The sequence below is a fragment of the Phalacrocorax carbo genome, chromosome 6 (genome assembly GCF_963921805.1).
Source record: "Phalacrocorax carbo chromosome 6, bPhaCar2.1, whole genome shotgun sequence".
NCBI classification, from domain to species: domain Eukaryota; kingdom Metazoa; phylum Chordata; class Aves; order Suliformes; family Phalacrocoracidae; genus Phalacrocorax; species Phalacrocorax carbo.
Window position 1 is genome coordinate 30,307,052 of NC_087518.1, and position 26,231 is coordinate 30,333,282.

The 26,231-nt window shown below is 41.6% G+C and overlaps 1 protein-coding gene across 1 annotated transcript in view; it reads right to left on the minus strand.

The window, feature by feature from the left end:
- The window catches only part of C6H1orf21 (chromosome 6 C1orf21 homolog), a 131,249-nt gene that overhangs the window by 63,270 nt on the left and 41,748 nt on the right, over window positions 1–26,231 (minus strand). The window contains exon 2 of the mRNA XM_064454385.1: window positions 15,195–15,400. Within this exon, the coding sequence (XP_064310455.1) occupies window positions 15,195–15,288 (94 nt within the window). The 5' untranslated portion in view covers window positions 15,289–15,400. The remainder of the gene's footprint in view (window positions 1–15,194; window positions 15,401–26,231) is intronic.

The following is a 26,231-nucleotide window of genomic DNA, read 5'->3' on the forward strand; positions in this document are numbered from 1 at the left end:
AAAAGCTTGAAGAATTAGCTTCACAGCCACAGACCTCTTTGTTGTGGAAGGGAGAGACAAGAGAGAAGAGGAATGACTGGGGAGCAAACCTGCGAATTTCAACATAAACTGCAGCACAAGAAGGGCTAAAACTTCTACAGTCCAATGAGGTGGCAAGAACCTAGCAAGCTTGTGGACAGTGATAAGACCTCCTCAGCCACAGAGAAGAGACGGATGCCATCCTCTCGCCTCTCCATGCCACATCCTTGGAACTATCTTGATACCAACCCAAAAGTTGTCACCTCAGCCAACCTCGAAAGCACACTGTGGCAAGTCAGAAAGGCTGCTTCAACCCTGTTTTACTGCTCCTTTTTTAAATCCTTCCTTAGAAAGAAAAAAAACCAACCCACCGAGTACTAAGTATTTAATTCTTTTGAGGTTTTTTTAACATCGTTAACAAAACTTGCGGTCTCTGCTGACTCTTCCCCAGCTGGCATCTGTCTACATACTCCACTGCAAAACATTTATCATTTTAGCACAAAATCTGTCAGGGACTATTCAGATTCCAGAAAAAACACCATAATTGACCATCACTGTGAGTATCCCTTGTACAACGATGGAGGTCCTGCTCCTTACAGCCCCGCTACTGTATCGACCAACTGCTCTAGAAGTCTCCTGAATCGAGCTGCCCCAAGAGTTCTCTGGAAAAAAAGAGTCATTACCACTCCGTACCTCCAAAATTACACTTTTCCTATTATTAGAATCACAGAACTAAATGATTAGAATCATTTAGGTTGGAAAAGACCTTTAAGATCAAGTCCAACCATTAACCTAACACTGCCAAGTCCACCACTAAACCGTGTCCCTGAGTGCCACATCTACATGTCTTTTAAGTACCTTCAGGGATGGTGACTCTATCACTTCCCTAGGCAGCCTGTTCCAATGCTTGACCACTCTTTCAGTAAAGACATTTTTCCTAATACCCAATCTAACCCTCCCCAACACAACTTGAGGCTGTTTCCTCTCATCCTATCACTTGTTACTTGGGAGAAGATACCAACGTCCGCCTCGCTAAAACACAACCTCCTTTCAGGTAGTTGTAGAGAGTGATAAGGTCTCCCCTCAGCCTCCTCTTCTCCAGGCTTTAGCCTGGTTGTTTACAACCCCAGTTTCCTCAGCCAGTCCTTATCAGACTTGTTCTCCAGACCCTTCACCAGCTTCGTTGCCCTTCTCTGGACACGCTCCAGCACCTCCACATCAAAATTGAACACAACTGAACACCAGTGCTGAGTACAGGGGTACGATCACTTCCCTGCTCCTGCTGGCCACACTATTCCTGATACAAGCCAGGATGCTGCTGGCCGCCTTGCCCACCTGAGCACACTGCCGGGTCATGTTCAGTGGCTATTGACCAACACGCCCAGATCCTTTTCTGCTGGGCAGCTTTCCAGCCACTTTTCCCCAAGCCTGTAGCATTGCATGGGGTTGTTGTGACCCAAGTGCACGACCAGGCACTTGGCCTTATTGAACCTCATACAATTGGCCTTGGCCCATCGATCCAGCCTGGCCAGATCCCTCTGTAGAGCCTTCCTGCCCTCAAGCAGATCGACACTCCCACCCAACCTGGTGCTACCTGCACACTTATTGAGGGTACACCCGATCCCCTCATCCAGATGATTGATAAAGATATTAAACAGAACTGGCCCCAACACTGGGATGTGGGGAACACCGCTTATGACCAGCTGCCAACTGGATTTAACTCTGTTTACCACCACTCCTTGGGCCCAGTCATCCAGCCAGTGTTTTACCCAACAAAGAGTACACCCATCCAAACCATGAGCAGCCACTGTTTCCAGAAGAATGCTGTGGGAAACGGTGTCAAAGGCTTTACTAAAGTCTAGGTAGACAACATCCACCACCTTCCCCATATCCACTAAGCAGGTCACCTTGTCATAGAAGGACATCAGGTTAGTGAAGCAGAACCTGTCTTTCCTAAAGCCATGCTGACCAGGCCTGATCACCTGTTTGTCCTGTACGTGCCACATGATGGCACTCAAGATGATCTGCTCCATAACCTTCCCCAGCACCGAGGTTAGACTGACAGTGTCCCAGATCATCTTCTGGCCCTTCTTATAGATTGGCATCACATTTGCTAATCTCCAGTCAACTGGGACCTCCCTGGTTAGCCAGGGCCGCTGATAAATGACAGAAAGTGGCTTAGTGAGCTCCCTTAGTACCCCTGGATGGATCCCATCCAGCCTCATGGACTTGTGTGTGTCTACGTGGTGTAGCAGGTCACTACCCATTTCCCCTTGGATTATGGGGGCTCTGTTCTGCTCCATGTCCCTGTCTTCCAGCTCAGAGAACAACTGGTCTTACTTTTAAAGGTTGAGGCAAAGAAGGCATTAAGTACCTCAGCCTTTTCCTCATCCGTTGTCACTATGTTTCCCCGCCACTAAAACCCCATCCACTAAAGGATGGAGATTCCATAGCCCTCCTTTTGCTGCTGAAGTATTTATAGAAACATTTTTTATTGTCTTTTATGGCAATAGCCAAATTAAGTTCTAGTTGGGCTTTGGCCCTTCTAATTTTCTCCCTGCATAACCTCACAACATCCATGTAGTCCTCCTGAGTTGCCTGCCCCTTCTTCCAAAGGTCATTGACTCTCCCTTTTTCTCTTGAGTTCCAGCCAAAGCTCTCTGTTCAGCCAGGCTAGTCTTCTTCCTTACTGGCTCATCTTTTGGCACTTTGAAAAAAGTTGTATATTTTTATATATATTTATTTTTAAATTATATTGCAAATACGTGATGAGGTGTCTTCAGTATCCTTGCCAATAAAAAAGCTGATTCCTCTTTACTTTACAAATAATGCCATTCTCAGTCAGTCAACTATTAAATGAGATTCTTGCCCCACAATGTATAATTTGAAATGGATTTTCGCATCCTTTCTGGCATAGCAGCTTTCTGCCATTAATATTAGCGTATCAGATTTTCACTGTTCATGTACCTCAAAGAATATTTGTGAATCAACAGCTATTTCATTTTTATTAATTGCATTATGAAAGGGACAGAATAATTATCCAGGACCAGTAATGTACTGGAGATTCATGATAAGCACAAATGTCCCCTCCTTGCTAGTATTTCTATAAACCAAGAGGGGAGGGGGGGACTAATGAAAACTTGATTTATTAAATACAGCACACATTTCCAGATGCAAAAGATACAAAAGTTAATTATATTACATTACTTACAGGCCATCCAAATAGCTACCAAATTAACCTATTGGAAAGTTTATTATTTTACTCTGGTTACAATGTTCAGAATTAATTTGTTATCTCTGAAAGATGCCTACTTCCCTAAGCAGCATCCATGTTGCAAAAGCTTTATCTAAAGCCCCGAAAGCAAACACCTACCACCCACATGGCGCTGATGACGGAGGCATATCATTCAAGCAATCAATGGTAACGACGGGAACACCCTAAGAAATTCCCAGAACCAGAGGGACACCAGGCAGCGAGAGACTGCCTGGCTCACAGCCCCATCCAGTCACAGTTGATGTCTGGTTTAACATCTCCATCTCACCATATATGCCAAGCCACAAATTAACTCCCAGCTCTCTGCAGCATGTAGTCAGTGCTCTTCCATGCCGTCCCATACGGTTAACGATCTCCTCCCTTGTCCCTACTGTCATCATGAACATAACCTGTTTATGAAACTAGAAGTGTTCATCCCTGTTTGCTGCCTGCTATCTTGAAACCACATTGAAGACACTCTGTGCAAATAATATACAAACATACACATTTAGGATATGCTGGAAGGCCAAAGATGACTAGGTGGAAAGAAAAAGAAATTTTAAAAAGCTAGTGATTTTCCATGTCTCCTCCCCTTCCCTCTGGGCAACACTTTTTAAAGGAAAGCAAAATATCAACATGTGGGAAATGGCAGTTTCTAATAATAGCTAAAAAAATATCAAAATAAGAAATGTGTGCGTAGAGCACTTATATCAGATGATCACTTTCAGCCTAAAAAGATCTCAAGATGCACCCACTTCCTACAGTTAGAGATTTGAGATATACTTGATGACAAAATACAGGGAATAAAAGTGTATGTAATTTTAATACATACAACCATTAACACAATTTAGGAGACTTCCATGAAAAACACCTACACCCCCTTTTTTCACCCCCTTTTTCCCCTTTGAATAGACCAAGATCATTCCTGAAACTATAAATCAAGAAACAAAGGCAACTTCAAGCTATTTCCCAGTATCACAGAACATAAAGTGCTCTGTGCCTCTGTTGCCTGAACGGCCCCTTGCAGGGCTCCCATTACAAGAGCAGAAAAGAAATATATAATTTAAGAGCACCCTAAATGTGATCCTTTTTGCCAGAGCCCCCCCTCACACAGATAAGAAGAAAAGGCACATAGCAGGGCATGATTACACCCACTCAGCAGAAGCCAGACTTTGGTTTTTTATAAGCCCATGAGGCAGCAATCTTAACATTTCCAATTTTTTCCGATTTCTTTTTGGTGCAAGCTCAGGACAGAGCACCGTCAGTCTCGGGCCTCAGACCAGAAACAACATGAGACTGCTTGGTTATAGGATTTATTTAAAATACCCTTGCCGGCACAGTGTTTTGGAGAAGTACCTAATGGAAAAATGCCTTCTACGATAGCAAAAGGATGTTTCACTGTAGTCTGAGCACATAGGACAATGAAGCATTTTGGCAGCTTTTTAGAAATGAAAGTTTCATAGCAACTAACCTGTAAAGGCACCTTTGGCTGTGCATGCAATGGACACAAATACTTACCAGTCACATATCTTTTCCTTGTATTTAATATCTACTTCTACCAGTAGATATTCCTACTATAAGATTACAGCCTTGAGTTGCTGAAATGAATACACGTCCATGCAGCTTCACAAGGCATACTTGGGCAATCTGAGAATTATCCCCCAGACTGGGGATTTCCTGGCCAAATTTCAGTCTTTGGGGTTTTTGTTTGGTTGGGTCTTTTTTCACTTTGTGGCTAAGTAATACAACACCTGGAAAATGACAAAAGGAACACTGCAGTCATTGGAAGTACGTCGCATTTTTACCATGATTTTTCCTCATTTGCACCCTCAGGTAGGCCATGAACGCCAAGGATTCTGTCTTTAAAAGATTAAGTAAAAAAGCTTACCTGTACCATAAAATAAACGGATTTCCTTCAGCACCAAGTCTGCCAGAAAATACATCCAGGCTTCTTTCTAGCAAATACCAAAGGCGGATGTATGTCCCTATTTATAGTACACTAATGCAATTGTGAAATGCATAGCCCATACACTTTATTTGTATTCAACTTTGACTACACTCTTCATCAAGCTAAGCAGCTCATGGGAAGGGTCATTCCCAAGAATAAAACTACATTACCTCTGTCCACATATCAACTGCTTGCAGAGACTCAGGGCTTGCCCTCAGAGCCTCCCACCCTCTAGTACATCTCTCCCCTTCAGGTTCTCTGACACCGACAAGCAGACTGCAAAAGGTGAAAGCTTACATCAAACTAAGAAGCAGGGAAGTTATAATCTGCCTGTGATTAGTTTCTTCCCCCAAAATAGTGATATCAATTGTTTTGCCACCTTGGTTCACCTCCTCTCTTTATACTGTAATCTCAAAAAGCAGCAACAAAAAATAAGAACTTGTTTTGTTAAATTTAGTTAATTGTTCTCTGCTTACAGGTAGGAAAACATCAGCAACATTTATATGGCAAAGATCTGCTATCCATTTGGGAAAGTAATCTCATTTAGGGTCTTCCTGTCTTTTTTCAAAGGAAAGAACTGAAATAATATGAGACGGAACTCCAAATATGCACCATTTTTCTTTACTGCTCGTTTTTTGCTTCCTGCCAGGAAAAGTCATGGTTAAGAATGGGAAGGCTTTATTTGGTAAATCAGCGATTTGATTGATCTAAATGCAGTGCCTCCCCAAAACAGCCCTGCAGCGTGGCTGAGGGCATAGCAATGAAAAACCTCACTCTGCCAATGACAGAGAACACTCCTCCAGCATGTAAAAACTTGCAATTTCTTTCTGTGCATCTGCTTGGTCAATCTACTCCCTCGCAAAGGCTTGCTCACCAGTGGTGGATGTGATCAGCTTCCAAGGGTCAGTGTTCTCCTTTCTTTGTACTTGGATTTAAAATGAACAAAAAGCTTCTGTAGCTGTCAGGTCAATGGCATGAAAGAGGTTGCAACTGCTGCGTGAGATATGAAGATAGCAACAGGGAAGTATGACATGTGTTTATCCATGTTCAGACAATTGCTAGCTTGGTCGTGCTCAGTCCTGAGAGACTCTGGAGTGCTATCAAAACAGAAGTTATTAATCATAATGTATACTGCACTGCAGGGTGGGGACAAGCTCTTTAACTCTCACTAAACAGGAAACCCCACTGCTACCAGTAGCAATGGGTTGCACAGAGATTACTATACCTGACCAAGGAAATGTCTTCAACCACTGTTGCTTGACTTCACTGAAACAATACACAACTAAGCAATTTTCCAGCCCCCGAGTATGTAAAGATATACTCTTATCATCACTTCTGAACTAGTTTTCTTCACTGCTGGATCAGTGAAACTAGATGCTGAAAAGCAATCTTGTTAAAAGTGGCAAGGTGTATTACTGGAGCCTACAAGAACCTTTCCATGACTTGAATGTCATCCCTAAGGACCACCAGACCAGCATTTCTCCACTTGCAAGTAAAAACAAAAGGGGGAGGAGTAGAAGAGAGAGCTAATTCAATCACAATCATTACATAAAGCTCACGATTAATGGACAGATGCTGTCAGGGCCCTGAGTGCACTCAGAGGCTATGACCAGCCTCACGAAACCCCCACTTGCATGTTCTGTCCATGGATCCAGGAACTCTGTTTCAGCTGATGCTTGGGCCTTCAGGTCCTTGCCAGAACAGGTCTGCCTGTCTCCAGTCCTGCCTCTGGTCCCACCTCCTGGAAGGACCTCAACCCCACATTGTAGGTATCTCCTCTCCTGAACAAAGCCCTCAGGCAAGCTCTGGCTTGTCCCCATCCCTGCCTCCAACCTCATCTCCTCCTGTTCCTCACTGCACTTCCTGGATGGACCCTGGACCTGGTTCATTGCTGTGCCTGCGACTGCTGATGGACCCTGTCACCAGCACCCATCTCTGGCCCACAGTGAGGGCACTGCAGGTGCTGGGGTCACCCTCAGCTCCCAGCTTATCCCCCTTCCCCCCCCCCAACTCCTGCTCCAGGAGAGATGCTGGCCTGTTACACCTTCTACAAAAGGCTCTTCTTATATTCTTTATATATCTCTCTACATATTTAATTGCTGGAGTGGGATTAAGACCTTGGCTTTGCTACTACTCTCTGAGCAAACCCATAGCTCAGAACAGCTTCTTCCTTTTACTGCAAAAGCAGTACCTTTTTCAAGAGAGTTAAAAAAGATAAGCCACTTCTATTCACAAAAGGTGAAAATGCAGAGTTTTAATTCATGTGGAAACCACTTTCTTTGCACACATTGATCACAAATACATGACTAGACAAAACCTGAGGGTGAGGTTTGGTTTTGTTTTGATTTTTTTAAACCCTATTGCTTCCTTATGGGAATAAAATAGTAAATTATTGACTTACCAAGGGTGTTCTCAGAGTTACACAAATACATCATAAACCTGGATAACAAATGCAATTTTATTACTTAGATAAGAAGCAGGCTATCACCAAATTGTGTTGGAACAGAGTGGATAAAACCAAAGATGTTAAACTGAAAAAAAAAACATTTCAACTGAATACAAAAAGTGAAGAAAAGTCCAGTGTAATTCTGGTAGATGCTGAGGCACTTCAGCCCTATGCTGCAATGTACTCATTTGCTTTTCTTTAGCTTTCAAGCACTGAAGCAAGATCTACTTTATAACATGAGCTGTTGAAAAAATGAACAACATGAAATACTCTTTCAGGAGCTCAGTTGGAATTTGAATTTAAGCAGTGAAAATCTCCTCCTCTGAAACTCACTGTGATATTTAAAGCTTTGCACTCCTGAGACCAAGCTGGTCTCAGAAAGCGGATGCCTATGTGTCACTGACTTCCATGGACTTCAGATTAAGCACTGCATGGAAAGAGTGCCTGTGGTTGTAAACAAAAATGTCTTTTAAAAACGTTATTGTCTCAAAATATCCAGTATGGTGTTAGGACACTGCATGGTGCTGGTGCCCTTATGCATAATCACTATTGTCCCTAAAATGAGTAAGATCTGACATTGCAGAAGCATGTCAGGACAGCCAAGTGAGCTGGAGCAATTACTGTTTGAGTGCTAACCAGCTGACCAAAAGAGTCAACAAAATAAATGCTGCCAGGCAAAGATATCTGTGTGTTTGTGTGAAGCCTAGCGCAGCAAGACCTTCTGATCATGGCATGTGCACACAGTCAACTTGACAGAAATTATATTCCTTAAGCTATGGCTTTCCAGATATTTTCAGTTCAGTAAGGATAGCCACAAGAAAGAATCTCAGAAGAAAGAATTTCTCATTCTCAGTTTTAGCATCTTCTTCTGACATTTGAGGGGAAAGGAGAGGTAACAGAAAGGTGTTATTCACTGAAGACACTTCTAATATATTTTTTCCACTTTAAAGTTTATATGAAAACTTCCCAACTTCAGAATTTCAAATGGCCAGAAGATGATCTGAAGAATTTTGTGCACAGAACAAGGCAGGTTTACGAAGTTATCTCATATTAATTAGGCCAAACAGTCTTGCCAGGCCCACAGATATTTTGAAGTGTCCTGAGCAACAACTTGAGACTGAACTTTTGAATAAGATGATACGTCTAGGTCTGCCTATTGAGGAAAGAGCCTTCAAAGCAATCTAATCTCTACAAAGCTTTGGGCACAATATTTTTGGAGATGACAACGTGCATTTAGGTAGAGATAAGTCATAGTCTCAAATTCCCCCTGCTATTCTCTTCTTGTATACAGTGGGCATGTTTTAAAAGTTTTTATTATTTTAGCATCTTTTGGCTCTTACTTCAAATGCACATGGCATACGTCAAAATAAGTCAGAGCTCTGCTGTCTTGGGCAGAGACTGAGATACCCACATGGATGAGACAGAGTAAACACAAGGAAGGAAATAATTGATTACCACAAGGCAGGGATTAGCAGAAGTGAGACAAACCCGTAAAACATATAGGAAGAAAGAAAAAACCAACATGAGAAAACTTGCGATGAGTTGATAAAGATTTATGGGTTTTAAATGGTGGTATTGGTAAACAAGAAGCCAAGTAAACCTGCCTCCCTCCAGTTCAGTTATGGGCACTACAGAATGGTGTGTTTGGTTTTGGTGGCTAAGCTGAACTCTTTGATTTGCTGAGAAAAAGGAGTCCTCCCTGTAAGACTGGTTGCTGCTTTCCTGCCACCACAGACCGACTGCTACCATACAGGACAAGTCAATACTTGCTGTAGTTAAATACTCTAACTTTCCTGCTTCGATTTTGAACTATGGCATTTTCAAAAGATTTGGGAAGAAGTATCAACACAGGAGAAAACTGTTGAAAAAAGAACAAGTGAGGAAGAGCAAAGCAGAGCAAAGCACATGCACGCCTGCAAGTGATCTGACATTAGGGCACAGGACACATCTTCTCCATGCTGTCCATCTCTAAAACAAGAGTGGGTCTGTAATACAAACAGGAAAGTTGTGAAGATGACTACAGTAGAAGTTGAGAAGCAATCGGATACTGTGTGTATCAATTGGTTTTCCAATCTCATTACAATACCTCAACGCTAAAGATCTCCTCTTCTAGCATTCTCCCAGCTGCTCTGAGATAAATTGGTTTATAAACTACTATGCTTTGTGTTCAGCTTTATGTAGACTGGTTTAGCAACTGGAGCTGCTGTTAATAACAGAAATCCTATCCAGCAATTGCCACAAGGATATTCCTAGCTTGCCAGAAGATTCTTACCTGCCATGTTTATTCTCACTTTTGCAAAGCATGAAAGACATCCATATAAATGTCTGGATTAGCCTCTCAGATTAATAAACAGATTTTAAAATCATATTTTTTTTTCCCCAAAACAAATCACATGACCAGTTATTTTCTTACACAAAAAATTATGTCAACAACCTCCTCCCCAAGTGAACATTCCATGATTCTTTAAAAAGGCACCAGTGCAATTAATCTACAAGAGATGTTATATTAGTAAAACATGCTGAAATCAACAATGCTCAAGGCTCTGTCATGGCATTTTGTTCTTCATTGGTATTTACATTATTATAGTTCTTATGTATTGCCCTGGAAATCAGCTTTGAAGTGGAATGATGAATAAATGAAGATTTATTATTACTATCCTTATTAGAGGGATTTTAAAGTCATTAGAGACCAACAAGACATAATAATCATATTATATTCAATCTTCTCTAGAACATCCCCTTTGATAGGCCTGCTAACTCAATCATTTAAATATATATTACAGCAAATTGCAGTGTGCTTTCTACAGTTTGGGATAAGATGGAAATTCTTATGTTTTCAGTTAACCAGAACTTGTTCTGACAAAATTCAAGGGTTTCATGGTGGGTTTCTTGGTTTTAAACACTGAAGTTTCAAATTTACAGCAAGCAGCTGACTCAATGTGTCTGCTCAATTGAAAAAAAAAAAAAAGTTAAAAGCTGGGGAGGAAATAAGGCACTGGAGCACAATCTTAACCTGCAGTGACTTTTAAAATTAAAAAAAAAATCCTCACAGAAGTGATGATCTCTCAAATAGTCAATAGACTTGGCTTCAACCAACTACCACCAGGCAAAAAGGAATCTAGAGGCTCTGAGAAAGAACAGAAGCAGAATGGCACCACTCTGAGCAGTTCAGAAAATAGTCTCTGGATTCAAAAGGACATCAACAGTCAAGCAAAAACTACTGATTAGAAAAAAAATATCCAAACACTGTATACCTGGAAATTATCTCATTTTTTTTCTAAAGAAGGGTGGGTGAAACCTAAGACAAACATCACAACCCCTTAAGAAAGCTTTGGAAATGTTATGTGGTCTTCTAGACAGGCCACCTTCTGAGGGCTTGGAGGGAGGCTGCAGAACAAGTATAAAGCTCACGGCATGCAAGCTGAGTGACAACAAAAAAGCAGAGGACAAAGGTGTAGCCCTGTTGGTGCTCATAACTCCTGCATGGCTTCTTTGCCTGTTTCTCCCCTGAAAGGAAGAAGAAAAAGCACTGAAGGACTAGAAGCGTGTTCATAGCAAAGGAATTCAAAGTTGGCAATGCAATAATGATGCTGTTCTGGCAACTTCTGCAACATGAACAGAGAATTGTTATCCAAGGCACAGGGAGCAAGAAGTTGCACAGGAATTACTGTGGCCCTTTCCACCCTTCCTTTACTCATGAAGTCCTGTACCATGAGCTTACCCCAAATGAGAAGCTTGGAGACACCACCATTTACACAGTTCTGAGGCCACCTCAATGTCTTCTTTAGTTCAGACAACTAAGGATTATTGTACTACATGTACAGCAGAGCTCTTTCACAGCAAAAATGCATGTTTAACTAAAACCAGATGGGTCTTCTCTCCTCCCCCCAGCACTCTCATTATAATTATAGCTTTTTTCCGTCAGTTACAAGAGGGAACCTTATAACCCCTGGCTATGACTAACAACCCCTTTCTTCTCTGCCCTCTGAAACTTCCATCATTATTCAACCTTGACAGCAGAGATGGTGTAGAGTAACCACTGGCTCTGTATCCCTGTAGGATAGCATGGGCAGTTCTTACTGCCCATCTGGAAAACAAGTGCAACAGTAATGATGACCATCTAGTTCATTCCTCAGCAACTCCACCTGCTACTTGTGGAGCTGCAATTATAGCAGGGGAGCAAAATAGGAAAGCTCTTGAGCACCAGAAAAGATGGAGCTCACAGAAATCACATGAACAACTACACTTATTTGTGAAAAAAAGGGTGGTATGTGGGAAAGTGAAACGTTTTTCAGCTATGTGGCTAATGCTTTCAACCACACACGACAAAAATCCCTAAGTGGCAAAAAAATCCCAGCAGCCTAAGGCAAAGGTAAGAGCAAACCTGCTAGAACCAAATAAAGTATCTTCATACCTTCCCTCACTCAAAATGACCTATTTAATGCAAAAGCAAGATAGAAAATACAGTCCTTACTGTTGACTCTTTCTGCCTGCAACTTGTCTGGGGATGGTGTTCAAGTAAGAAAGAAGAATACTATTTTCATCTCAGGTGTTAGGCAAACAGCGAGGGGCAATATACTGTAAGCCACATCTTTCGGATCACACCAGCTGTCCAGGGAAGGCAGCACTGAGGTTTCTTCCTTTAATTCTGTCATTGCTGTTCCAAGTCCTTCAGGATCTTCTCCACTTGTGAAACATCTGAGGCAACATGGACTACTACAACTATAAAGCTCATACTTGCTAGGTTTGCATGGGTGCTTTATGTCAGATTAGTTCCTAGATGTGAACACTGCGAGTGTTCATCATCACTTATGGATACTAATATTCTCAGGATGTTATCAATGCTATCACTAACTACGTCAGCCACCTTCCAATGCCACTTGTTCTCTCTGTTTCTTTTACTTTGCTGCCTCCTTCCCCAATACCTCTTACCAATTGCCTCTAATTCCCTTTCCATTACCTTCTTGCTCCTCATGCGCCATCTGATTTCCCTGCCACTTACCTTGGTTTTGCTCTACCTAGTCATTCTGCAGTTAATTTTCAACCCCTATGGGCTGCAGAGATACTTTGCTCTTGGCCGCTGCCTGGAAGAGACACTTCTGTCCCCGCCCAGCAACAAGCAAGGAAACATTCAGCAGCTCTTGGCACCTGGAACTGGACAGGGAAACACATGACAAAAGTACTGCAGTGCTTTTTAAACTTTGTTGACTCTGTGGATCCTCCTGTATCTCTGGGAACTTATTCTGCTATGATTTGTCCCCCTAGCTGAGATCGACTGTTCAAATCTAGCATGACTACACTCTCCTCGTAGGGAGTTGATGATGACAGCCCTCTGATACAGCACTGACTTCCTCCTTGATGACTTAAGGAATAACTCCTAAGAATATGTTACATGGAATTAATTTGGGACTAACAACATGAAAGTTTAATAGAAAATGAAGTGGGCAGAATAGTCTGAGCTTTCAAATCTGACTTGTAACAAACAATGCAATTACCACTAGGATTTCCAAGATGGAAGAAGTGGGAGCAGGAATAGTTAGTGTTCAGTCTCCTATGAAAGAGCTCTAGGTATTTGGCAAGCCCAAAAGACTGTTAAGAAGGACAATAAATACGATGTTAAGGTATATTTTTCTTGCCTCCCTTTTTTATATAAAAAAAATTGTGTTCAGGAACTACACAAGGCACTGGATGTGGGACAGATGTGGCTTCCTGCTTCTGGGCATCTAAGCATCCCGTTGATCATTTCCAAGTCCGAAAAGGACAGCCACGTACACTCCAGCTCACCTTTCGCATACACCCAATTCCTGATCTGGAGGCTGTCCCTCAGCAGCAAGGGAAAAACATGGCTTTTATACTCATTCTAGTTACCATTCAACAAGTCGTTTAAGTCCCAACTCTTCGCTAAAAAAGGATCCATCATTTAACTGGATCTTTAGCAATGACAAACTGCATACATAAACTAAAATATGTGCCAGAAAATGGTTAACAGCAGGTAGTATTCCTGATATTAGTAGGCTTCTGTAAAAGAGGGAACAATAAACAGCCCTCAAATTGATCCCAGAATAGCTAGATGGTACTGCTGACACCAGTCCAGCTCTATGAAGTGGGGGCCCTTTAAAATCCCTTTGGTCTTCTTGATTCTCTGCCTCCAGAAGTTACTTTAGGTTTCTTGTCTTTATATGATCTTTGGCTCGCAGCATGCAGTTAAACAAAACAAACAAACAACAACAAAAAAAAAACACACCACAAAAAAAGCTGACACACATATTGCCGAAAATTGCTCCCTCACTAAAGATTAGCTAAAATATAAACTCAAATTCCTTTGAGAAACTAATACAGTTTTTGTTCATGACAGCACTTAAAGCCTATTTTAAATAAAAGCAACATACTGAACTCACCATTCCAAAACCAGAATATCTTGGGTTAGTGAAGGAGCACACACACAGTAAAATAACCCATCATTTAGGCCTGAAGTTTGCTGAACTACTTTCTCTTCAGATTACGCCTCTAGGTATTGTTACTTTGGGATCAACTGTTGGGAGCAAGCTAGCCCCCAGAAAGGCTGAAAAAGCAAAATATCATTGCTTTTGAAATTAAAGGGAGATATTTTTTGCTGCTAGATGCGTCATTCCCACTTCTACGTAAACAATTGCTATAAAAACCACCAGAGAAGAGAAGTTTGGCATACTTGGTAGCAATGCGCCTATTTTAAGAATAACAATACCAAGTTAGCGTATTCACTGCTGTCTTAACTTTCAGACAGATATCTGGGCAGATCTAGAAATCCCATTTCTGAACTGCCTTCCAGAGAATTCCTAACCTTTAAAAAACTGAATTTTTGTTTAGAACGTTATCTAAAAAACACTTAGCATATATTAGCAGAATTGTGGGGGGTGGGGGTGGAGGAATAATGAAGCTGACTATACAGTTTATCTTATACAACTTCTCTGACACACAAGTGTCTGTGATAATACCTGGATCATAGACCAGTCTTCCCACACAGTGAAACAGATGTTTTCATCCCACATTCAGAGCTTCCCCATACCAACGAATACCACACAGAAGGTCATTTCTAGTTTCATTGTACCTTCAAATCCTGTTTGCTATAGGATTTCAGAACTCATGCTTTATTGCTTTACAGGTCAACAGTACTGAGGAATTATCTTTCTTACTAAACAGATTTTTATTTTTGGGAAACAAGTCAACTATTTTGGTACCTAATGACAAACATATATAAAGGCTTGTATATAGAGGGGGCTGTGCAACTCATTGTCTTTGAACTATTCCAGAGTTCACAGAGTTAAAGACAGTGCAGTACTGTACATCACTTAGAACGTTAATTTTCCACTAAGGATTTCACCCCAACTTCTGTTTCAGGTGTCATGGAACTGTCCCTTGGAGGGGCCAACTGCAGTACCGTCATGATTTATTTTAACATGCATTTTCCTGTGTGAAAGGTTAAGGCTCCCACATACACCTTCCAGAACATTCATGATGTTGGGAGAAAGATGAAATCCTGCAACACTTACCACCAAACACATCTCCATTCTGATAGTTTTTCCCCTTCTGAGTTTCCTCTTCGTTTTGAACAGTAGAAACATGCTTGGCGGAGGCACAGCCCATAGCTTCATTCAGACAGCTCCAGCCGGACCGAACCACAAATCATGTCTAGAGACGCATGCTCGTTGTTTGAAAAATAATCCACCTTCCTGCGTGGTTGTCAAGTCACTTTTACCTAAAAATGGCAAGAGAGAGACAAAAATATTGACAAAAGGTAACCTCTAAATGTATGGCTTTAAGAAGACAAGTAATGGGGTTTGTGAAGAGAAATACAAGAGCATAGGCTGTCTGCATCATCTTAGGTTGTTAAAACTGTATTCAATAAACATCTGATATAGGTAGATCATGATATAGATAGACCAATCCTGCCTTGGAACAGGGACTCAAAGTCTCCACCAGCCCTATTCTTTAATCTGGGACTCGAAGAAAGCAACACGCACACAGATATGTTTCCCAGAGAACACAGCAATATCTGCTACTCATGTTCCTTTTACCAATCTACCCATCAAGCCGGATTTCTTACAAAGCATTTTAGTGATTAAGAGCTGCTAATTGCAAGCGTTCAGACAAAACACCCCCCCTAAATTAATTAAAAGATCTTAAGTTAATAGATGTGAAAGGCAATAGCCAGCTGTATTATCCTTTTCTCTATGTGGTCATTACTCTACTGGATCCATAAAACCTCCACCACTCAAAAAGGCAACTAGCCCCATTTTAAGATGCAGTAACACTCTCTGAACAATCCAGATGTCACATAAAACAAACGGGGGAAGAAAAAGCTAGTTTATAGCTGCAATATTTTATATTTAAAAAAACATAATTAAACCCACAAACTTTAATGACCAAATGGTTCCACACTCAAAGAAAGCCAACTTCAAAGTTGGGCGAGATGACCTGGCTTGCCTTTCCACCAGCCAAACCTTTTGGAAGAGGCGAGCTAGAGGAAAATGAGAACCCCTTTTTGCTGACTTGTTTAGTTCAGCTATAGCATAAGATCATACACACAATTGCTTAACTCATTACTTCTGCGTATTTACTTAAAAGGATGTGGCTCATTTTATTCCAAGCTGACCACAAGAATTCGATCAATCACAGCAGAAGGGTGCTTTTTACCTAGGATATAGCAGTATCCATCCCACCAGAAATGTATAACCCCAAAGAAAATCTTTTGAGTTTTATTTCCCTGCGAGCTCAGCACAAACAGCACACCTGCCCATGCTGAGGCAGCACCGTAACACATCAGGACATGGTTTATGTGGCCTCCACAGTTGCCCTCGGAGGGTTTTCCCTGCCTGTCCCCAAAGTCACAGAAACGAGGATTTGACCAGCTGGGCCAAGAGCAATTCTGCTTCTGCCACTGCATCTGCAGGTTCCCTGACGGGTGGCTTTTACCGTGCAAGGAGGAGGACTCTGGATGCAGAACCACCTCTCACTTCTACTCACAGACCAGCTTCCATCTTACATCTTGCTCTGCACAGAATAGTGCTTTTCTCCATTTAACGAGGCTTTTCACTCAAAGTGTACAATGTATATATGCTCAATCGCTGTTCTAAGCAGCTAACCCTTCCAGTCACACCTCTACATGCATTTTTCTTTATGTTCAGTATATTCCCCAACATGTTTTCTCATTTTTTCCTTCCTCTTATATATATTCACTCTTGAATATATATTCACTCTTGAGCATAAATTTCTAATTACCCTATCCCTCTCTTCTCCCTTAGTTGCAGCTAAGTACTCACCTGAAAACACAGCATTTTAAACCAGGCATTCATGCTGGTAGTGGAAGGCAGCAAGCAGATCCCCCTTGAGCTATTTTTTAACTTTTTTTTTTTTTAAAGAAAACTTGAGTTTTGCAGCAAAAATCAGTATTAAGCTAGGGAAACTTTCTGCTTCCTCAAGCAATCTCCAAGGCTATTCTTTAAACTGTTTTAATCTCTCAGCTTGTCAGATGTATAGACAAAGCTATAGCCGTGCTAAGAAACAAACAGCTCACAAGATCTGTCTGTGCACATCCGAGCAGTCAATACCAAGAACAGGCTACCCTAATTACACTGCAACACATCATAAATACCAATATGCTCATTTTATGTAAACTATATTAGTTGTTCTTAAGTTTTTGCAATGCAGTGAGGGTCACAGCTGACAATTTGTCTTCACGTGTGTCCAAAAGGCATGACAGCCTGCATTAAGAAAACAGGTCTTCGTCTCACTGTTGGGGCGGGAAACAAGGATCCATAAGGATTTCAAGCATCAGCCACGCTGTGCCTGCTCAGGAGGTACAGCAAGCCACACAAAGGTGTGGGCAACGGCAGAGAAATAGCAGGCTGAGAAGAGGAACTGCTAACTGGACTGGAAATGAAATGTGGACTAATTTTCTTAGAGGATGCAAGTTTGCTTAAAGATAATAGCTTTTAACAGACCAGCTGAAACAAACGGGGGGCGGAAAGCAATCAACTTTTTTGCCACAGAGCCTGTTTCACATTTCAAAGAAAAGCCAGAGCCTCCAGGTAAGCAGAGCATGACAACAGTAACTTCGATTTCCAATTTAAAATAACCCATTATATTATCCAAGGGAAAGTGATGTGGCCAACTATGGGGCAAAGAGCAAGGGGAGACCCAATGCAACCCCAGAAAAGACAAGGAGGTGGGACTGCATGTGGGACCACTAAAAGGCTGTACATGAATGAAATCACTGCACAGTGCAAAACCAGCATCTGTGTCACAGAACAGCCGAACTGCACCTACAGAATTACCTGTTGAATGAATTATGCTGTTACCTTATTAAACTGTTTTTCCTCTTTCTTTTTTTTTTCCTTTGGTCTCTCAGCAGGCACTACTTACAAAAGGGAAATAGCTGCTTAGTAATAAAAAACAAATTTATTTCGTAACAGAGCAGCAGGTTGGTTTTTGGGAGGGGATTTTTTGTGAAGCCTTATACACAGCCAACATGCAGCAAAACACATTGCTCTTCAGCTTGCTGGTCCTGGGTGACGGGACCATCACCATCAATGATTAAGTATTTTGCAAAGAGACACAGAATGTGAATGCAGAAGGATAAAGCTCTTTGGGGGAGGGAAGATAAAAATATCCACAGTCAAATCTGTCCTGCAGTACCTTGGAAGCACACACCAACCGTACTAAAAATATGGTCACGTTCAAAGGCATGCTGTGATTAAAGGAAACAAACAGGAATACAAGAACTGGAACTTTAACCTTTTACGTTAAAAAACAGTAATCACAGCAGCATCTGAAAAAAACTACACAACTAATACTTTGATTATGAAGGCAATTTCTCCTGGTGCCAATAAATTGGGCTGAGAAAGCTACTCCAAAATGACCTCCAAGGTAAGTCCAACACACATTTCCAGGCACGCTTCTTGGACTACTGCAAACACAGTGCAGCAAGACAGACAACACAGATAACTAACACAACCTAGAATTAGCCGAGGATTTAAAAACAAAACCAAAAAAAGAGTGAGAGAAAAGCAGCATTAATATTACAAGAGATGAAATCTGAGATACACAACACCGTAATGGTCTCCAGCCTTACGCTGCCCCCAGCCTCGGGGAAACCTCTCTTGCCCGAGTACCAAAGCCCAGTGATGAGGTTCAAGTATCACTCAGAAATGAGGTGCTGGTCCTCATTCAGTGGGATGCCTGTAGCGCGTTTTGAGGATGTGAAACACAGTACTCCAAATACCAGCAGAACAACACATCCGTTCCACCTCCTCCCCCACTTTCACACAAATAAAATTTTCCCTTTTGTCTTCCTGAGCATTTTAGGGCATACAGGCTTTTAGAAGCCAAAAATAAAAAGAATAAGAAAACCTCAAACCATTTGCAGTTCATGTTCACCACCCACCATCATTAATTATCAAGATTTGAGAAGCAATTTACAAGCTCCAATCTGCAAAATGCTAGTGAGAAAAATCTCTCAGGCAGATCAAAAGGGTCTATATCACCCCCAAATTAAATGCGGCAGGTTTAAGACTAACATTTTATGTGCAGGTCAAAAGACGACTATAGACACTCTCAGATGCTGTACTTTATACCTCAAGTTTTTTCTAAGCTAAAAACAGGGGAGCTCAATTCTTAGAATAGAAATTGCCTTTGGAAACCTTAAGCAACTCTGTCTCTTGGGGGTTTTTTTGGTGGGGTTTTTTTTTTTGTTTTTTACTCATGTCTTTTACCAGCTTTTTCAACACTTCATTAATCCACTCGTCATCCCTTCACCTCTTATTTTTGACAGTCGCACCCAAGGCTGCATCCTTGCCAAAACACATTTTGCTTCCACAGCTGAAAACCAAACACTTAATCGCAAATGGAGGTTCTCCAGTGTTTTACAACAAATGTACGTTAATTCTATTACCACAGGTGTATTTGTTTTCATCTTTATTGCATTGAGATAACCAATCTTTCATCTTCTTCAGGCTGCAGATACATCTAAAAGTTTCCTTCCATGTTGACCATACAGGAAATCAGGTTAAAATTTCACAAAGCTCAAGAGATCAAAGCAATGAATTTCATGCAAGCAAAAAAAAACAACCCTAAGCTACAAAGAAAAACCACGTGGTTTTTCCTATAATACAATCTAGTCCAGGCAGAACCCAAGGATTTAACTTAGTGTTATTAATTACATTATATATTACATATTCTATTTTATATATTAATTATATTATAGAAATTTTTTTTTTTTTTTTTAAGAATCACAGGTTGGAAGGGACCTCAGGGATCATCTAGTCCAACCTTTCTAGGAAGAGCACAGTCTAAACAAGATGGCCCAGCACCCTGTCCAGACGACGCCTGAAGGTGTCCAACGTGGCCGAGTCAACCACTTCCCTGGGGAGATTATTCCAATTGGTGACTGTTCTCACTTTTCCCCCCACCAAAAGAAGAAAGCAGTAATGTCTTCTGAATTTGCCCACCATGAGGGTCGATGGAAGTTAGCACCTGGGAGTCCCCACTGTGATACCCTTCTTCCTGAGTTACCCTCCACCACCTCTGCAAGAAAAGATTACTTTTGGGGTTTTATTTCAACTGCCAAAAGGCATTTTTGAGCCAGAAAGATGGAGCTTTGGTCTTTGAAGTGTACCAATGGCCTAAGGAGGGGAGGGGGAAAAAAAAAGATTAAAAAGTTATGTATCATAAGCTCTCTTTCTTCTTCTTCAAATTATTCAAACCAGCATTGCTGGTGAATAGCATAGTTATATTGAAAATTAACCCACTGAAAATTAACCCACTGACTTGCAAGGTGAACAGCGCAAGGTTACAGCAGAACCAGAGTGGCAAACACTCCGGAATAATGCCTTGCAGTGGCAGAAGGGGAAAAAGAAAAGTCAACGTGAGTGGTGATGCTCTGTTCTTTTGAACCCACAGGCAGAACACACTTCTCTCCGCCTGTTGATACTAACAGCCATTAAATTAAGCATTTTCTCCCCATATATGAATTGTTTGTCTCCATGATGCAAAATTTCTTTATTACCACATTTCAGCATCCTATTGGAAACATGTTGTTCTGGCCAGTTGGGCAAACGCAGCAGTAATCTCACTGAAAGGGAAAAGAATGAGTGCAGTGCAATAAAATCAATAACGCACAAGGAAACGCAGGCAAAGCGCACCACGGTTTTATAGCATTTTACTCAAACTGCACTAAAAATACCATCAACAAACTAAGGCAGCCCAGTTACTCAGTCAAATGGTGGAACTGTCATTTGCATGTATCTTCTATTGAGAAGCCATGCTCAGCAGAAGTTGTATTTTGAGCATTCACTTTTCAAAGAGCAAACAAGAATACTGCAATTTAACAGCTAAAAAGACCTGAAAGAAAAAACACAGAAGCTCGTCTACCTGGCTTTTCCCAGCAGGGGGACCTTGGTTTGAATTAACACTACAAATTCGTATCATCAGGTTATTTATCAGCAGACTTTGCCCTGCTGAGGCTTATCTTACCTTTATCATCAGCAAAATTAGCCTCTTCTTTTCTTTTCTTTTGTTTGCAATCAGCATTTCTGCTGACCCAATGTATGTTTTTTGATTTATTAAAGCAACAAGTGATTTCCAAATAGAATAGCTCTCTCAACAGCAACACAATACATCCAGGGAGCATTTTCTCTTTATTCAGACTCATAAGGAGGAATAGCACCAGCGAGTCCTTGGGAAAAGAATCCCTAGGATATTTACAAAATACAAATGAGGACGAGAAGGAGAATTACATTGCAATCATCATCTTCGTTCACACAGGGTGGAGTTAAAGTAACACCAGCGTGAAAAGCCCAGCAACCCAGGAGCAAGACATGTCAATCACAGGCCCTACAGTTTTTGCTGTTTCCAAAGAAAATTAATTAAATTGTATTCTGTTGGGTTTTTTTTTAAAAAAAAAAAAACACCACCTCACATACATTATGATTAATGATAGGAAGATTACCACCACAGTTACAGAATGTAGTTCTAGCATCTAATTATTTTTTTCCTCTTTCCAGGAGAATTAATAGACAAAATATTGAAGACGGATGAGACTTTACAAGATTATGGGTTGGCAATACTGTAGGGTTTTTTTTCCTTGCACACAAAGGAAAAACACACTAAAGATGGTATGTTTCTGGTGAGAAAGCAAAACTTTCATGCCACATATTTCACCTACACAGCCTCTTTCAAACCAGTAGCGGTGCCACAGCTTCTCTTTACCATAGTAGGTGGTGTTACTCAACCAGAATTTCCAAAGAATCAGGACATTTATCCTACATACTTTCTCTCTGCAGAAAAAAAACCAAGCACTTCATTAAAAATAAGATTACATGACAATAAACTGAGAACACCTTAAATATTTCCTGCACCTATATAAGCAAGTGCTGTAGCTGTTACAAGGACATTACAGAATTACAGTAGAGACTTCCACAACACACAAAACGTTCAGATGCGTGTTTGCCACCAAACACATTTCAGAGCTAGTTTCAGATTGGTGGGTCACTACAGTATCTCAGTCCATTGCCCAGTACTTCTCTTTTGGGTCACGGTGACCGCTAGATGATTGAAAACCCAACAGAAACCAGTATGAGAGACCCAATTGAAGGCAATAAGACCCTTTCCAGTGACTTGAGGTCACTTCCTAAAACTCAAATTTCATGGAAGAAAGATTGTTTTGTGATTTACTTCAAAAAGGATTTTGGAAATGTAGTGCTGGTGATCGCAGCCCAGCCAGGCACACTGGTGTGATGGGAGATACTAGACAGGACTACAGAAAAACCAGGCTCAATTCTCCTTGACACATGACTTTCCTGTATAGCTAAGCCTAATGTCCAGCACTTACTGTAATGGGTAGTGTGCCAAGTACCTCTAAAGTATAAAGAAAACAAACAGTAAGCTTTCCTATTTAACTTTATTTCTGTCTTCATGGTTTAAGAGCAAGATATGGTTTACTGAGCAAGGCACTGTAAAAGGCCCTGAGGTACATGAACAGCGATTTATACAATGTTTTGTACACATCTAAGTACAAGTCTGAGCATCATCTCCCTTTTTGAGAACTCACTCCCCTTGCTTTGCCTTACTGAAAATAATTTAAAGATGCAACCATTACACCCAGCCAATCAAACCCATGATTTAGAATTAGACTAAAATAAAATTATGTAGTAGCTGTATCCGCACCATCAACAAAACCATTTGCTTTGGAGGAAAACCTTGAGAGATAGTTACCACATCATGAAAAAGCAGCTTTGTCCTCCTAAATTCCTCCTGCCCTCTTCCCACCAGCGATGGGGAATGCACCTCTAGATGTAAACACTGACTCAGGCCTAGAGCCAAACTCTTTTTACAACTGCCCCTCTCCCAAAAAAGCAGTGGCTCAACAAGTCTCTCCTAAAAGTGCCAAGCACATACTTCTTTATTTCAACAGAAAAGCATCAAGTATCTAATATCACACATTGGTGGTATCAGACTTGGAGGTCTAATCCTTATTCTTTGTTCTCCCACACTTTTATTTCCTTCCCAAACTAGTCTTTCTTGTATGCCACCACGATCATGCCAATAATGAGAGAGATGGGTCTAAGAGATGCCTCCAGCTGTGCAAGATGCAACCTCTCCATCCTGTGCGGCAATGATGAGCATCTTTCAAAACTCAGCAAGAGCACCTTTTGCATCATCATATCACAAATCCAGCACAGGTATGCTCCCCAGGAAAGGGACTTGAAGACTCCTGGAGAGCTGGAGTGCATGCAGGAGTCTCCGTCCCTGCTCTTCAGCCCATCGAACCTCAGTGCCATGTACCCAAGGTGGTGTTGGCAGCGCAATGTGATGCTGAAAGAGCAGAGATTAATTCTTCCTCTCTGATACTGGGGTGCAGCAGCTCTTGTTACAGCAAAACTCCTTTGAGACCTAAGACTAAAAGCACACCAAAAGCATCAGTGCTGTGCCACCTGGCTCTGTTGGGCAGGGGGAGGGTGGCTGACCTACCGCCTGCTGCTGCAGCAAGGAGGCAGTGAAACTGCCCCATCGCGACAAGGACGACTGGGGCAGGGTGTATCAGAACAAGACTGGTCTTACACAAGATGAAATGTTGGCACTGAGGGAAAGGGGCTGATGATTTAGTCTCCTATGACCAAGTCCATTTAATCCCCCCGCATATTTCAACTGTACTCCATACCTACAAATAACCAGTGCGCCTACAGCCAAAACAACCCAAAGCTAAATAAAAATTGCCAATCCAACTTGCACAATCCAAAAGCAACAAGATGACCTTTGAGGCTTATTTTGGGTGCCATGGAAAATGCAGGGTCTCCTAGACACTAAGATTTGGAAATGTCTCAGTATGTTAACGAGTCAGTGAGACAAGAGATGTTGGATGGAAGCACCAATTATTGAACACTTGAGGTGCACAGCAACACACAGGTCTCATGAAGTCCTTCCAAACAAGCTGGGCAAATGTCCATCAGTGCTGGAGCACCCTCTCAAGTACGTCATCAAACAAATCTTGCCATTAATGGAAAATGGCAACTTTGATACTTCTAAGCGGTCTTGTTTCAGAAAAAGTGAAAAAATAGTTCCCGTGGACTTGTGTGCATTTTTTTGTAAGCACAAAGATTCCTAATGCAATTACCTGTAACTGTACATTTTCAGGGTCTCATTCCCCTTTAGACCCCCTGATCTATCCTAACAGCTCTACAATAAAAAGACCCCCAATCAGTTGACTGGGTGTTTCCTAGAAAATCCTTAAAAATGTACAAAAATGAGATGACAGACCCCACCATCTCCCCCCATCTCTAGCTGCATCAATGAATGATGACTGCAAATACAGCAACAATTAATCTACCTCCCCAATGATTGCCTCCAAACATACAGCATGCCACTATCCCACATCACCTTGGAAAACTACTTTCAGTCCCTCTAGCCTGCCTCAAACATATGCTGCTCTCCAGTAACACTGTGTGCTTCCAGCTTTCACTTGGAGACCCTTCCTTGCTCCCTGGTAAGTCTGGCCAAGCAGCAAGTTTGGCCAAGTTCATCACTGCAGAGGAAGAGGGGAGCAGCTGCAAGCTGGAAGGGGGCTGCTGGATGTCTCTGCAGCAATACAGAGCCCACAGTCTACCCCCCAGGTTGCTTCGCAGGCAATTTTCATCCAAAAAGCTATGGCAGGAGGTACTTTGTATGCCACTTAGGTTGAAATTAAAACAAAACAACTCAGCTATGCAGAAGCCAAGGGGTGAGATGCCGGGGACCTGCTGCTAATGTGTCAGCAAGGAAGCATTTGCCATATGCACCTCTGCTGTTTCTGTGCAATTAAAACATGAAACAATTTAAAGGGGCCTCCTTTTTTTGGAGACAAGCTAGAGAAAGAACAAATCTTTCTTCACTAACCCAATAACACTTAAATGACAGAATAAATGCAGAGATGCTGCCCAAAACCACAGGAGGTGGCTCATCCAGGCCAGAGAGGAGTAATCCCAACACAGGCACTCATTCCCATGCATGGCTGCCTCCTCTATGGCTGAAATGACAGCTACCATCAGTTAAAATTAATGATAAAAGCTAACAAAGTAGCACATTTCACTCTTTGCTCATTTCACTCTTTGCTTTTGTGAATATAGGGTTCGGCGTTTCCACTGGGGATTTTTTTCATGCAGTCAGAACATTTCCTAACCATAGTCCTATGTCGATGGCACAAGTAGGGATGAAATGGATGCACACTGTAACCTGCATTCCCAAAATTACACTAGTGCCTGCTCCCTCCTGCTTAGGAGGGTTACTCCTCAGGATCAAGGAAGAGAAAACTGGATTTTTGGTGCTGAAGGCCACAGCACCTGAATGTTTGCGTTGGTAGGGTTTGATCCGAGAGCCCTATGCAATATCCTGTCTGATATTGTACCCTGTGACACAGGTTATCCCTCAGAAACCTGAGCTGGGAGGGCATCTGAGAAAGCAGGCTCTGCTCAGGAGCAGAAGAGCTTCAGAAACCTCTGGCCAAGATCAGGCAGCTGAAAAAAATACCAAGACGAGAGAGGAGCTGAGCTATGGGGAGGAAAAGTGATGTGTCACCGCTCCTCTGCTCCTGTAAAACCTGTTGTGACCCACCCCCTTATTTAATCACATCTCCCCATCTAGTGTGGGCACTTCCAGACATCCCTGCTGTAGGCTCAGTGCTTCCAAAAAACGTTTTCCTTACTCTGTTCCCTCAACATAGATTTAGGAGCTTACCTGAGTCGAAGCTTTGGGTAGGGGCTTTTTCCTTTTTTTCCCTTTTTTTTTTTTAAATTAAAAAAAGTCATAGAACATCACAAATTTTATTTCCATATTCTCTATTAATGCTAACAGAGCAAGTAATAGAGAGTTTTCCATTCAGTGGTGAGGAGGTGAACGGATACATGCATAACCAAGCCTGGACACTCAAAATATAAGGTCTAAACCATGTTCCAGCCTATGATATAAATAAATGAGCAGTAAACTAGCCAAAAACAATTGAAATATTTTCAGTTCATAGTAACACAATTATAACTCAAACACAACCAGCAAGCTTAGAG